The 14,657-nt window shown below is 36.1% G+C and overlaps 1 protein-coding gene across 3 annotated transcripts in view; it reads left to right on the forward strand.

Annotated features, from left to right (window-relative positions):
• ZFC3H1 (zinc finger C3H1-type containing) overlaps positions 1-12,349 on the forward strand; it is a 41,746-nt gene extending 29,397 nt beyond the window's left edge. For all 3 annotated transcript variants that reach the window (XM_058022312.1, XM_058022313.1, XM_058022314.1), the window contains exons 24-35: positions 354-591; positions 1,734-1,839; positions 1,932-2,130; positions 2,602-2,696; positions 3,593-3,703; positions 5,913-6,017; positions 6,105-6,270; positions 6,934-7,034; positions 8,152-8,253; positions 8,843-8,882; positions 11,296-11,358; positions 11,484-12,349. In XM_058022312.1, the coding sequence (XP_057878295.1) occupies positions 354-591; positions 1,734-1,839; positions 1,932-2,130; positions 2,602-2,696; positions 3,593-3,703; positions 5,913-6,017; positions 6,105-6,270; positions 6,934-7,034; positions 8,152-8,253; positions 8,843-8,882; positions 11,296-11,358; positions 11,484-11,621 (1,464 nt within the window). In that variant the 3' untranslated portion in view covers positions 11,622-12,349. The remainder of the gene's footprint in view (positions 1-353; positions 592-1,733; positions 1,840-1,931; positions 2,131-2,601; positions 2,697-3,592; positions 3,704-5,912; positions 6,018-6,104; positions 6,271-6,933; positions 7,035-8,151; positions 8,254-8,842; positions 8,883-11,295; positions 11,359-11,483) is intronic.
• Positions 12,350-14,657: the final 2,308 nt, after the last annotated feature.

Below are 14,657 nucleotides of genomic sequence, written 5' to 3' on the forward strand. Positions count from 1 at the left end.
TTGTATCTAGAGCTACTGTATTACTTCTTATGGAACTGGAAGTAATAGGAGAATAAAGCAGGAAAATAGAACACGTGTTGGGAAATGTGTGTTTTCAAAGTGTCTCTTCACTTTTTGCAATAGCAGTCTTCTGTGGTTTTTCTTGAACCTTTTACTACAAACTGTGCATAAGGTGAATAACCACACATTCACATAAGCTGAATATGGTTCTGATTTACATAACAAATTAGTTCCAGTCTACTCTCTGGAAAAGTTCTGAGAATATTAAAACCTATTCTTCCTGTTTTCTTTTCCTGTTCTTAAATCTTAGACTCTTTGACTGAAATGTGATGTATTTCTTTCACCCTTTACAGAATGCTTTAAAATCAGCAAATGAAAAGATGATATCAGAACACCTTACTGCAAGTGACCGTTGCTTGGCTTGGCTGGCTTATATACATCTAATTGAATTTGGTGTTCTCCCAGTCAAGTTCTATGATCCAGCTAATGTTAGTCCTTCAAGGATTGTGCACAAAGAGCCATTTTTAATACCATGGCAGACAGTTCAAGATGTGAAGACTGATCCTGATACACTTTTAGCTATGTTTGAAGGTAAGATTAAGGTGATAAATACTTAATATTTTCTTCACATGTTGTAATTCAAGAAGTATTATTCAACTTCAGAATTTCAAGTCACTGTTGATGACTATGTTAAGTCAGTGAATTAATCCAGTGAATATTGCATTTTGATTTAACCAGAATAGTGAGGAAAATCCATGTTCTTGGATGCTTAACCAACACTCTTGAGTTTTTCTTCTGATGTTTCAGTTCAGCTTTATCTTGGTAGAATATGATAGTTCAGAGAAAAAGACCAGTCAGTGGCATGTGATTGTATGACATTGCTAGTTTTCTTGGGCTTATGCAAGCATAAAACCAAACTTCAGCTGTCGTTTTTTCTTACCCTTTTTCCCCTCAGGTAGGATATGTGTATTGGGAAGTTACTTTCCTGGAATATTAGTGTATTTCCTTGAAAGAGACAGAACAATGCATTTGTTTATCTTAATTCACAGTTCAGGTAAATTGAATAATTTTTTAAAAATGGAAAATGAAGATAGAAGAAATTGAATTCTTAGCTTATGGTAGTGCTGCCAGAGGTAGACTTCATAGTAGCAGACAAATACTGTTATTCAGTATTTCTGAATGTCAATATTAAGTGGTTAGCCAGCAGCAGTATGGAGTTGCCACTGAGAAAATACCTATGCTGCTGTTGGTAATGCAGTGTTGAAATTCTCAAGAATTAATGTAGTAGCCCAGCTGTGTGAGTGAAGGCAGTCTAGCTGTGGTAATGGGGTTTTATTATGCTGAGGAGAAAAAGAATATCCTTGCATTAGCTTTTGCCTCAATAGCTTTCAGCAGCTATGCTGCAAATCCTGAAATGTGGTTTTAAATCCAGGGATATACTTCTGTCTGTAACATTGCTTTAGTGTTTCATTGGTAGGATGGTTCCTATTTTTAAAAGGAGTAAGAGATGAAACTGAAAGCTTTGTCTTGGCACTGTGGTGATAAGTAATGAGAGCTTTTCCAAAGGTGATCATCTATTTCTAAGAATTTGCAAAGAAAGCACTTTCAGAAATATCTTTTCACACTTATGTATTTTCCTTATGTCCAAGGAGACATTTTATTATGTTAAGGCTTCACATAACTTTGACACTGTTTCAGGTGTAAAGGCTTTGTTTTTTACTTTTGTTTTGTAGATGCAGTCAAAACATGTACTGATGAAAGCCTTGAGGCTGACAAAAGAATAGCTACCTGCTTTCCTCTCTATAGGAACATGATAGCTTTGCTGAAACTTCTTGAAAGGTAAGCTGTTTCAAGACATTCTTAACTGGAGTACTTGACTCTTGCTTTTTTTTTTTTTTTTTTATTAAACTTAACCTTTACTTTTCTTTAAGGTGGGAGTCTGCTGCAGAACTTTGTAGGTCTTTATTGGAGCTCTGCCCTAACAACTGTCAGCTCTTGGAGAGTTTGGCCACCTTGTATTTGCAGATGAAGCAGAGCGAAAATGCCCACAGGGTGTGGATTGGAGCTTTTGAGAAGAATCCTCAGAATGCAGAAATTTTTTATCGGTTGTGTAAATTTCTTGTTTCACAGGTAATACTCCACTTCAAAACTTACTTGCTGGTCTGCTAGCTCTGCAAAGTTTGGGCTCAGTGTGTTGTTTAAAAATCTTACAAAATTGAATCAACTTAGTGATATTTTTGTAATGTCTACTACACCTTCCTATAAATAGGAAAAGTATAATTAGCAAGACAATTGACATGATAAAATATAATCTCAGCAATTACATAAAACCATAGATTTATAGTTGGTGTTGTTCTAATTCAGTGTTAGTAATATCCTTAAGAAAGAAAACAGAAAGTAAAAGCACAATATAATACTTTTTCATCTTCTTTCTACTGCTGACTGCCTCATTTAAACTTCATTTGTGAGAAAATGATGACAATGGAGCATTGCAGAGATAGACACACCACTTGTAATTTATTTTGCTTATATTAGTCTCACCATATTCAGGTTGATATTTGATTTTTTTTTCATTAAAAAAAAAACCCAACAACAAAACAGGAAAGGTCAAGCAGTATTCTTCCACTGTTGCAAGATTTCGTGGCAGCTTTCTTTGAGAATACATGCCAAGAGCATGGTCCCATGGATCTCTTAAGGTATGTTTAGAATAATATTTTAATTTAAAGTTTGGAAATATTGGCATTTTCTTGAATTGCATGGTTATCTAGAACTTTTAAACTCGTGTTTTTTAGCATGGCATGTTTTGCCAAAACTTCAGCTCATAGTGACTTGGGCATAAGGTTTACACTTGTTATTGCACAGACACTAATTTGTAGAGCCATGAATATCTAAAAATTAAACAGTAAAAATGTTGAGTGTCTGGATTTGGGTAATGAAAATCAATCATATATATACCAAAGTTGGTTTTGTTTTTTTTTCCCCCCCTAAAGCTAGGTGCCTAAAATTACGTATCTAAAATAACACTGTTTAGGCACTTGAAAAAGACCTTCATCAAGAGGTCCAGCGTGTTATTAATTAGATTATTGTTGAGAAGATACAGATTTCATATGTAGCCTGATGACTTCCCCCTGGAAATTTAGCACCTAGTTACAAGACAGAAGTTTTGGAATCTGCCAAGTTCCCTGTGATGCTTGTGAAGGTCTTCAAAGCAAAAGCTTTCCATGATAAAGCTTATTCAGATGAGCTTTTGAAATGTTTTTATCTCTAAGTTAGATGTTAGATTTTATTCTTGCTTGCATTTGTTTATGTACTTGATGCATTTTATGAAGGAAGAGGAGAGTCTGTCATATAGGGCAACATTTAACTTCATATATAGTGAAAGAGTGAATGTCTTCTGTATTAATTACTTCTATATTTCTGTGAAATGCTTTCTGTACAGATTTTATCTGGGTAGAATTAAACTGAAATCTAGGAGAAGTGCATTTTTTTAGTATTTTTCATGAACTGGACTTTGTAACTGAGTGTTACATATACATAGGATTCTTCCATGTAGAAGGCTATTCTTGTTTACTACTACTTTTTTCTCTTGTAGATATCTCTTGAATTTTCCAATGCCAATTGAATTTACATCACCTCTCTATAAAGAACATCTCACAGATGATGTTGTTAACCAGCAAATCCCGTATCTGTGGCAGATCTACTGGTGAGATTTTCCCAGGGATTTCTGAGAAAGAGCTATTGTGTCTGAGTAAAATTGCATTTTCAAAAGCAGAGCATTCATTACTTGCCTGAGGGTGTATCACTTTGGTTTCTCTGAATAAATGATTGGCCAGTCCTTAGAGAACATACTGGCCTGCTGCACAATGGAGATAATTTTATGAAACTGAGTTACATGTCAGCTTAAATTTTCCACTTGAGTAATCTTTCAGAAATTCTGACCTACAGGAATGGTAATAGGTGTGTTCATCTCAAAATGTTTTTTTGTTTTACTTTTGGTTTAGGTTGCTGCTACTAGTATACTGGGTTTTTCGTTCTCTTGGCTTTCAGTTGTCTCCCTTTTATTTTACAATAGTTTTACTGTAAGTTTCCATTCAGTTTAGTCCTGATCTCCCCAGCTCCTTGACTCATTGTTTTAGCTGTTCATGAAGGAGCTCCACAGCAAAGTAATACAGGAGGGTGACTTATTCCTCCACAAGAGGTTGTAAAGGTTATAATGGAACATGTCTTTGTCATGTATACACAATATTTTTTCTTTTGGTTTTTTTTCTATTTCTTCCATCATTCCTTTTGATAGCAGCAGTATACAGGATTGCCAGAGACCACATTATTAGCTGTCTGTAACTTACACCAGTTACTTAAGTGTGGTTACTGAGGTGCTGGCTTACACTGTTTAAGAAGTTTACCATTTCATGGTCTAGGTTGGTCAGCCTTCACAAGTAGCTATTTGGCTTTTCAGAAAAGTAAAAGGGCAAGGATGGTACTGTTTCACATAATGAGTGAAAATCCACAGTACTTCTTCAACACTATTGCTTATTGTTTTTAATTGGTGGACAGCTTTGAGGTAAAGTGTATGGTTTTCAAGAAAATTTGATCAAAACCTTATTTAAAGTTTATGGGATTTTTTTGCACTGTCTATTACTGTCAACTTAAATACTTCTTAATTTTGATTTTTAGCAAAATATCTCTTGACAAGCTCAGTTTTGGGTTCACCACTTGTGCAATAGAAGCATTGTTACTAAGACACTTTAGGTCACTATTTAGTCATAAGATATGCTGACTTAAGCTCAGATTCTCCTGTATTTTAGCACCCTCTTCTAGGAGGGAGTACCTAAATTTCTTTCAGAGCTAATAATTGAGTATTTCTCATTTTGAGTTTTGCTGCAGTAAGTATCTAGGTACCTGGGCCTGTGTTACCTATATTACCTTTCTTTAGGTATGGAGGACCAAAAACATAAAAGTTGACTTTTACCAAGTGAAAATAGATTGAAATCTGCAAAGCCTTAAAGGTCTTATAACAGTGTTTTACTTGGAAAGACCATTTGTGTGCATGCATGTTTGCACACTAATGCATACACACACTATTTTAGAAAGGGTAGCAAATAGGTGATTTAGTTAATAATTCCTGGGGAAAGCAGGAGTAGAATCACCCACAGATTCTGTAACTTTAGTCAAGAGGGCTTGGTAGCAAGGTCAGCACTATTTACACTTAATGTACTTCTGTGTACTCCTTTATGAGGTTGTTAGATTTTCCCCCTCATTACTTATTGCAAGCCTTAATTTTTTTTTTTTTCATTCTTATGTTGCACTTTGGAATATGAAGTTTTTACTGTGTCTTGATCTAAGAATGTGTCAGCTCCTGTCTTTGATTAGGTCTTGTGTGTTGGTCTAACTGTATGTTTTTTTGAGAAACTGTTGAAGAAAATTTTGGGAGGGTTTTTTGACCTTTCTTGTCAGTTTTATTTTTTTTCCCCTCTGAAGCAATCAGTATATTTCTACCCCAGATCCTGGTAATGTTTGTTTCAAAATACTAACTTTGTTGCCAGACTGATGCTGTTTCTCAAGTGGCTTTAATTGGACTTCAAAATGTATTGTTCTGGAGCTGTCAAAATGGAAACTCAAGACTTGTCTCCGTATTCTGCAGCAATCACAGCATTCTAATTAGTATTAGTAAAGGGTACTTTACAGGAGTAGAAGACAGTTTGTAATACTTACTTTTAAGGGTTGTATTTCAAACTTCATGATATTCCTTGTTACCTGCTTTTGAGACTTAACCATTCTAATAAATTGACTGATAAATTAGTCCATGATACATTTAAGCTGAAAACACTGGTTTTTTTCTTGCATCTGAGAATGCGAAATTCTTAATTGTGTCATTGTTACACACAATGGTTTTTATCTTTTATTATAAACAGTTTGTGCCAGTCTCTTCATGCAAGTGTTGGTGAAGCACTGGATGCTTATGAAGCAGCTCTGGGGGCAGTGATGCAGCAGGAAACGGTTCAGAACATTTGGTTGGAGTAAGTTCTTAAGGGAAGAAAGTTAATTAATCTCAACCATTAAATGAACACTACCAGAACCATTTTTTTTCTTTTTTTTTCTTCCAGTTACCTTGTTTTTCTCAATAGCAAAGTTGTTGAATCCAGCAACAAAGTTCAAGAATTCAAGCTTTTTACTGATCTAGTGAACAGATGTCTGGTGACAGTCCCCACACAATATCCAATTCCATTTAGTACTGCTGATTATTGGACCAATTATGAGTTTCATAATAAGGTAAAAATGTGTCTGTGGGCAGTTTTAGTTAAACAAAGTGGCTGATGACCTGTTTGCAGGTACCTGTAATCTATTTGTTCAAGTCCAGCACCAGTATATGAAGACTAAGAGCTGGCAAAAGAAGAAAGTGTCTGAGTGTAGTAGTGTTTTGAGCAGAAGAGTATCTAGCAGTCACCTTTTCAAATAAAGGTCCTGTAATGCTAAGAGAAACTTCATGACATGGTAATGAAAAATTATCTTTTTCTGGAGAAAAGAGAAAATTGGTGAGGGAAGGAAGATATGGTTACACAAGAGGGGTCTGCAGATGAAAAGAGTTTTGATCATAGAAGTTATAATGGTTGAGAAATAGAAGAAATTAAGTAGGAGGGAGAAGTTGAGCACTTATACAGACAGAATAAAGCTTACAGAAATCTTGGATCCCTTTTTGCTAGCAAGCAGTGCATTTATCTTTATGTATTAAATGCAGGCTAGAAAGACTAAAATAGGTGGCGCTAGCAACTTGACACTGAAGTAATATTATTCGAATTGATTTATGTATTCTTGAGGGATAAGGTTTGAAGGTGGCAACTCATTTTAGTCATAGTGTTCATAGTTTGTCATACCATTATTCTTAGGAGAACAAGACTATAAAGTGGATTAATATTTATAATTCAAATTCTACAGGTAATTCTTTTTTATTTGAGCTGCATTCCAAAATCTCAGCATTCCAAAACCTTGGAACGGTTTTGTTCTACCATGCCTACTAATCCTGGACTTGCACTGAGGTATGTAAAAATACTTTCAATTAAGGCAGGTGATTAACAACTATTGTTTTTTGTGCAAGATATGCATGATTTGCTGTCTACTACAGAAGTAAAACTATTCCTCTATCATTGCATGTTGCTTGAGGCATATTGTGCCTTCTGACATCACCTCCATCTTAGACTTGACAATGTTCTGTTCTGTCTACAGACAGGTTATAATTATACAGAAATTAACTCTGTATTGTACATGATGACTTCAAATGGTCAAAATTTCAAGTGGGTAGAGAAACATCAGATATATATAAAAATATTTTTGTTACTTGATGATCTATTACAAATGTAGTTCCAGAACAGATAAAAATGGATATACCAGTCTACAACAGTGCTTGCTTAAGCATAATTTGACATTTATTTAGCAATGATAAATCATAATTTAAAGGAAATCGGATGGGAAACAACCAGTTAATGTAAGCATTGCACTGGCTCTTGAACTGTTTCAAAGTGTGCTCTGCCAGGATGAGAGTCCATATTTTACTGTGTTCAGGTGCACCGCACACATGAATATTTTAGTAATATTGAGAAGTCCCAAAACACTGTTCATCATCAAGAGTGACCCCTAAAGAACTCAGAGCAAGGCTCACGTGTGGTTGTGGGCAGGGGGAGAGTGTGACACACCTGCCTTTGGCACATCAAGTTGAATGGCTTCATTTTAAACCCAAGTTGCGATTCTGTCTAGATGGAACTTGCAGCTCCCTTAGACAGTGTTGATACTGCATGAAATGGGTGAGCAGAACTGACTGAATATTATCCCTAGCCCCATTACTATAAAGCTAATTTGTCTTTTTTCAAATGTGTAGTTACCCTGTGCATGCTAAAAGTGAATCCACTTGTAATATGCCAAGATCATGTTTTCTTTCTGATTTTGCACTTTTTAGTTATTCTCTGAAAGTGTATCTTTGCTTGTTTTGTTCTGAGGAAAATATCAAATTTGTATATGGTGGCTTGGGCTTTTTCCTACTTGCAACTCTTGACTCAGATTAGGTGTAATGTATTTTGTGTAATGTGTTTCTATCTTTGGATAGCTTTTCTATTCCAAGTGATTAGAGCACTGGTCCTTTCTCATGAATGCCTTTTACAGACTGCTTCTGCGATACTGGGAGGAGAGCAATGTTCAGATTCTGAAACTACAAGCCAAGATGTTTACATATAATATCCCAACTTGCCTGGCCATCTGGAAAATGTAATGCAACAGTCATACATCTGTTTTCATAGCTATTGCTTTTGTTTGTAAGGTTTACTTCACAAAGGTAAATCTGAAATGTCCTTCTAATTTGGCTTGTACTCGAAGCTTCTCTTCATAAGCTTATTTTGAGAGTAACTTCGTTACAGCAGACAGAGGTACTGTCACTTCTTTAAAATGAGAAATGAAATTTCCCTCTTGGGGAAACTTAACTGAATGGATATTATGCAGATAAATATGAATTATGTATTTAAAAGTTGCCTTTTAAAATTCAACTATTGACTTCTGTCTCCCCCTCTCTACCCCTCCCCTTTATATATCACAATAGCAGTATTCTCCATTATCCAGTGATGCTGAACTGATCTTTTTCTTCAGTGTTTGTTCATAATGGGGAACCACTGAAATGTCTTGCTCATGTAAGGTTGTTTTTAAAAAATGGTTATTTTTCTATTTTCACAATAGATTAATCTCATTGGAAGTTAGTTTCTTCTCAAGGAATTAGTCATTCCATTCCACAGTCAGTATTCTGCCATTAATGGCATTTAAAATAATTCAAGAATAAATGTTTTTATATATTTCTTTTCCTCAGAGCCATTGCTGCCGAATGCTTTCTAATGGGACAAAGAGAAGTAAGTCAACACAGTGTACTAAAATGAGTAATTATGAAATTCTGTAAAACTTCTCACTCCTTGGCTTTATCCAAAACAATGATAATCTTGTAAATCCAAGATTTCTAGTTAGTTGAAATACTCTTGTTTATAGACACCAAAACATGTGCCTCAGGTGTGAGAAATGTTTTTGACAGTTGAGGTAGAATGGATTATATAGTGAGTGCATGCTCTTTCTGTGTATCTTTCCCATACTGGGAAGGCTATATTCTTCTCCCATTTTTTTTTTTTTTTTTGCTATTTACCTGGAGGAGATTGTTATATTTTAAGTTCTAGCAGAGGGGGAAGCAAGACTCATGCTGGAAGATGATGATAGTGACTATTTTTACAAGTGGACAAGAGAGCTGGAGAGAAACTTTTTGCAAGGGCATGTCATACTAGGGTGAGAGGGAATAGCTTCAAGCAGAGAGATAGATTGAGTAGATTAGAAAAACCAGCTTTATTTTGAAGTGGTGAGATACAAACAGGTTGCCCAGAGAAGTTGTAGATTGCTTCCAGGGATGAGCTTTCTAGGCCAGACTGGGTGGGGTTTTGAGCAACCTGGTCTAGTTCAGTGGAAGATGTCTCTACCCATGGCAGGGGGTTTGTTATCTAGATGATCTGTAAGATCCCTTCCAACCTAAACCATTCTTTTATTCTGTGAAGTAGTTGGAAGGGTGGGGTCTGCCAAACTAGTGTATGAAAAGAGTTTCCATAATTCCTGACCACACACAAGAGTCCAGTTCCTTTTTTCCAAAATAATAGGTTTACTTACTAGTACTTAGAGTAGGGAAATATCTCTCTGTGTAGAAACACCAAAGCGGTTTTTTGGCACAGCAACTGCATCACTTTTCAAATAGAATTATCTTCCTGGTATTGTTGCTGTCACCTTCAAAATACTCTTCCATCTGTGTATTTGGGGGTGGGGGCTGTCATGAGGCCCTTGATTTGTGATTCATCTCTTGTTTGTGGTATTTGAGCTACTTCTCTGCTGTATTTGGCTTTGTGTCATCTTAATAGTGGCTGACTCTTAGCATCCTTCTTTTTTGTCAGTGGTCTTCTGAATCAATATTAAAGCTTTAACTGATCCATAAAGGGTAGCATGGCTGTTGTCAGACTCACATATGAAATGTTTTCTTTCCTTTTCTATGATCTCCTAGAATGTTTAAGAAGAACATCCCCTAAGCAGAATTACTTTATTTGTTAGATCAAATAGCTCAAAGTCAGGAGATATCAAAGGCTGAATTGCCTATTCAACCTTAATTCTGTCTCTGTTGATGGTTTGGTGTAATCTGTAATTAATCACAGATCCCTGCTTCAGTCATTGTATTAGATGGACTACATCTTAGAACACTGCCTGTAGTAAGGCTGGTGACTGAAAAGAGCTCTGATTTGTTTGGTTAGAAAAATATATGTCAAATGCATAACAAGAGGGCCCTTAAAGAAAATGAACCAATTAAAATGAAGGCATATGTGAAACACTGTAGCTGGATTACACCCAGAAGAAATCTTGTGGTTTTCTTCTGCAACCACCTCACTAATTATACTGTATGTGGTAAAATCACTTAAGTAGTCACACACAGTGCAGTTGGGTTTTTGTGGGGGTCTTTGGTCTGGGATAATAGTGAGCACTTAAAACTGTTTACACAAATCAGTGATTGTTCCAGATAACTGGATATTCTAGTAAGCAAGTAGGATATTGGTTTAAAATTGAATTGTCATTCAGATTCTGGATTTCCTGTTCCTGGAGAACCTGTCATTTATTTCCTTCAGAGGTCATGTAAAGGTTTGTTAAAAGAATATGAAAATGGGTACAAGTATTTAAAATGCCAACAAATACCTCCCCTAGTGACTCTGATTGAAGTTGGGACTTAAGATACCAGTAGTTGAAGGACACTTGAGTAAGTACTAGTATTAAATATTTTGGTCCTCTGTTTTGAACCGTAAAATGGTAAAACCATTTTTTTTTTTGAGAGTTGCAAAGACTTATACTGATTGTTGAAGCATAGATAGATGCTGAAGGAAAAAAGCCCATGAAACAGTAATTTTCATTGCAGGATTGTGATGATATGCAATAAACAAGACTTGAGACTACATATTGAGTGGTGAAAGAAATACTCAGTAAGCTGCTTCCTTCCCTGAATGTGTTCCATCCTGTGCAATGAATGAGGCAAGAATCTTGTGAAGAAAAATAGCAAGTCCTCATGTAACTAATCATATTCATACAAGGGTCAGAATTAAGGTCAGACATAAACTTGCCTTTGCTTTTAGTACCAGTTTAATGCTTCACTTCAAAACTATAAAAAAATTATTGCAAGAGATTTTTGTGCTTCAAATAATTCATTTTGCGTGCATGAAATTGTGCTGACTTTTAATACTTGCCTTTGTTTTACAGGTCCATCATTTATATCAGAGAGCCCTTCAGAAGTTACCTCTATGTGCAACACTGTGGAAAGATGTAATGTTTTCTCCTTATGATTAAGTTTGAGGTTTCATATAAATTCTCTGCATATCCCATATCCATAGATGTGGTGATGCTCAGGCTCTGGCTAAATCTTATATCTGCTTCCCCATCTCTTTCAGCAACTCTTGTTTGAAGCATCAGGAGGAGGTAAAACTGATAACCTGAGAAAACTAGTTTCCAAGTGCCAAGAGGTTGGAGTCAGCCTAGATGAGCTTTTAAATTTAAACACTTACAGAACAGAAAACAAGAATCTCTGAACACTGGGTATGGTCAGCCATAAGTCCTATAAAATGCCAAAATCAGTTGAATGATTCTTCAGGCTGATGCATGCCCTAGCATCTGTGTAAGGCAGATGAGTATTGCTGAGCATATCAAGTCTCCAGTCTGCTTTCCTTGAACCTGGAAACAATTAACATGACCTTCCTCTGGAAACATGAACTCCCTGTCTGGCCTTGCTTCTGGGCCCTGCCAGATTCTCATAACATCATCTACGTAAGTATAGTTAATCAAAATGACAGACTTTATTTTTTTATGTTTTCTTTTTATTTACTATTTTCTTTGTTTTGCTGTTCCTGATTCACTTGACACTCTCGCTGATGCCTGAGAGATCTGTGTTTGGGATTAATTTACTGGGCTGTGTTTACAGTAAAAAGCAACTAGTCCATTTTGGGTTTTTTTCCTTTTTTAAACCTTTTTTGAGACTTTTTCATTACAGGATTTAAAACAAAAGCAGCCGCTCTTAAGGAAAGTGTAACTGCCGTGGCCACAAGTATGCTTCTTGCACTTGAAGGCTCTAAGAGGGTTGCTTACTGCCCTTTTCTGCATTGGACTCATGGCAGAGACTATTAAACTTGAAGATTAAAGAAACTTTTGCAAATGCCAGTGCATCAGAACCTAAGAGTGGTCAATTATGTGCAATTTTTTGTAAAGAAATTTTAATTTATAATAAAGTTTAACAGTTTAAAGAAAAAGAATATTTATCTGTTTTGTTTTGGTACTACCTTACACTATTACAGGTGTTTTTACAGAGGTTTTCAATACAAGCTGACCTTGAAAAAGAAAAAAATCTTTTGTCTTTTGTCATTTTGATCAAGCCATAAGCAAATGTGGTTGAGCTGTCTATTGTGGATATAGAATAACTGTCCCCTTGGGGGTTTTTCATCCCCTTGCCTCAGGTACACAACTGTTTGTCCCATAACAGCTATTCTTATCAATAATACCACTTTAGTAAAGGAAAATGCATTTTATACTTTTTTGCCCTTAATGAAAGGAGGCCCACTTTCTGAAGTTGATACATGTACACTGTAGAGAGAGATGAAATATGTGTCAAGTTATATCAAAAGGTGGCATAGGTGTTTCATTAGGATGCCAGTAAACGAGTGGTCTTCATGGTAGAGAATGGGGCAAAGTAGTTAGACGTATCATTTCCAGTGGCTTTCAAAACCCTTACTTTATCTGAAGCCGAACATGAAGCAGCTCTCTTAAAGGAGGAAAAAGTGGAAAATACTGGTTTTCGTCCAGGGGAATGGAGTGTTTCTGCACCTTAAGTCCTTTTAAACAATTCATATTTAATTTTATAATTCTTGCTTAAGTATAAGACTTCAAGTACTCAGTTTATGGCCAAGTTTTCTTGCAGACTATACAATCAGTATTCAAAAACTGACTCAAACCTGTTCTTTACTGAGGTAGGGCGGTGTCCTGATTTTTTTCACACTTACATAGTGTGGCACACTCCACGCAAGTGCAGTATTCAATCGTTCTACTGAAAACCCCCTTAAGTTTGATAAATGCTATTTTACATAGATTAGCCAAATATTTTCTCATAGTTTGTCCTTAAAATTTTCCAGATAAGTAGTTGATATTTTTCTGCAGCAGTGTTTTTTTTACTGGGATACAATTTTACCTATTCCACTGTTAAAAATGGAAAAGCTGTCAAGGGCTAGAGTGCTTGCAATGCTGCCCTGTGTGATCCTTACCTTAGTCTCATATTGCACTTAGGGCTGTTACTTTGTGACCTTTCTTCCTTTACTGTGTAGCAACTTTATAGCAGAAGACCTTTATAAAGGAGACATTAAACTTTACATTTTCATCAGGGATTAATCATGTATACTCTGCCTTAATGGCTTCTCAACATACTTGGAGGTAGGGAAGTGGAAACCAAAAGCCCACAATGTTCTGATTTCCATTGGCCTTGATCCATGTTGTTCTGATTAAAGTACTCATGATTGATTGATGCATGTGGCCTTTGACCCAATCCCAGTCTTACTTGATGTATATATAAAAGTGACCAATTGTAATAGGAATTGTTAATTTAGAAACTAAAATGAAAGAGTATGAAGAAACTGTATGGTCTTCAGAGCAGCACCAACATTCATTTTTTTTTACCAAGAAAGCAGAAAAATGCACTGCTGGGTAATGTAGAAGTTCCAGGAAAGAGCCAGTGCTTCCACAGATCTGGACTTAGGATGGAATTGTCTCCAGGCTCTGATAGTCTAGTACGAGGACTTTGTTCCAGAAACTAGGGGATTTCTAGCTATCATTTCCAAAACTTAATTAATTATTTAGCAAGGATATTAGTTTAATCTACATACTAGTCTTTCAATTTAGTGGTCTTTCCTAAGTTCTACAAGCAACTTTTGATTACAGGCGATGGTGGTGAAGAATTGTGAATAAAGGATAGTTCTAGTTAATCAAGCAAACTGCTTGTTGCTCAAGAGGAAAAATAAAGGGAAAGCACAGTAACTTGTTCCATAAAAAGTTATGCTGCTATTTGTTCTGTGCTCAGAATGGCTACTTTATGAGGGGTAGTTTGATTATTTGGTATTTAGTTTAAGTCTCTGTGGACATAGAGTGTAGATCTTTAACAGCACTGGACCAAACTACTCCCACTACAGTATTTTTCATTTCCTGGCTCTTGCAAAGGCACATTAGTATGAGCAAAACTTTTAGATGCATTTATTAGGAAGAATAAATGGAAATTAGTGCTTCATTTGTTTATCTTCATGTAGGTCTACATTGAATCTAGTAATCTCATTTGGAGTTGGTTATTTTAGTGCTTGCTAGTTCCCATGGAACAGGTGGTGCTCTTACACTAGCTGTGGCAAGGGCCATTAACCCCTCTGTACTCCATTGGGTAAAACATGGCCAGCAGGCCCAGGCAGCTGATCCTTCTCATCTGCACTGGCAAAGCCATTCCTGCAGCCACACATCCTAGTCTGGCTTCCTGGTTCAAAAGAGGTATGGAGTTACTGGAGAGAGCTACTGAGTGGCTCTCAGATGTGCATGCACAGATG

This window comes from Melospiza georgiana, chromosome 4 (assembly GCF_028018845.1).
Source record: "Melospiza georgiana isolate bMelGeo1 chromosome 4, bMelGeo1.pri, whole genome shotgun sequence".
In the NCBI taxonomy this organism is placed as follows: Eukaryota; Metazoa; Chordata; class Aves; order Passeriformes; family Passerellidae; genus Melospiza; species Melospiza georgiana.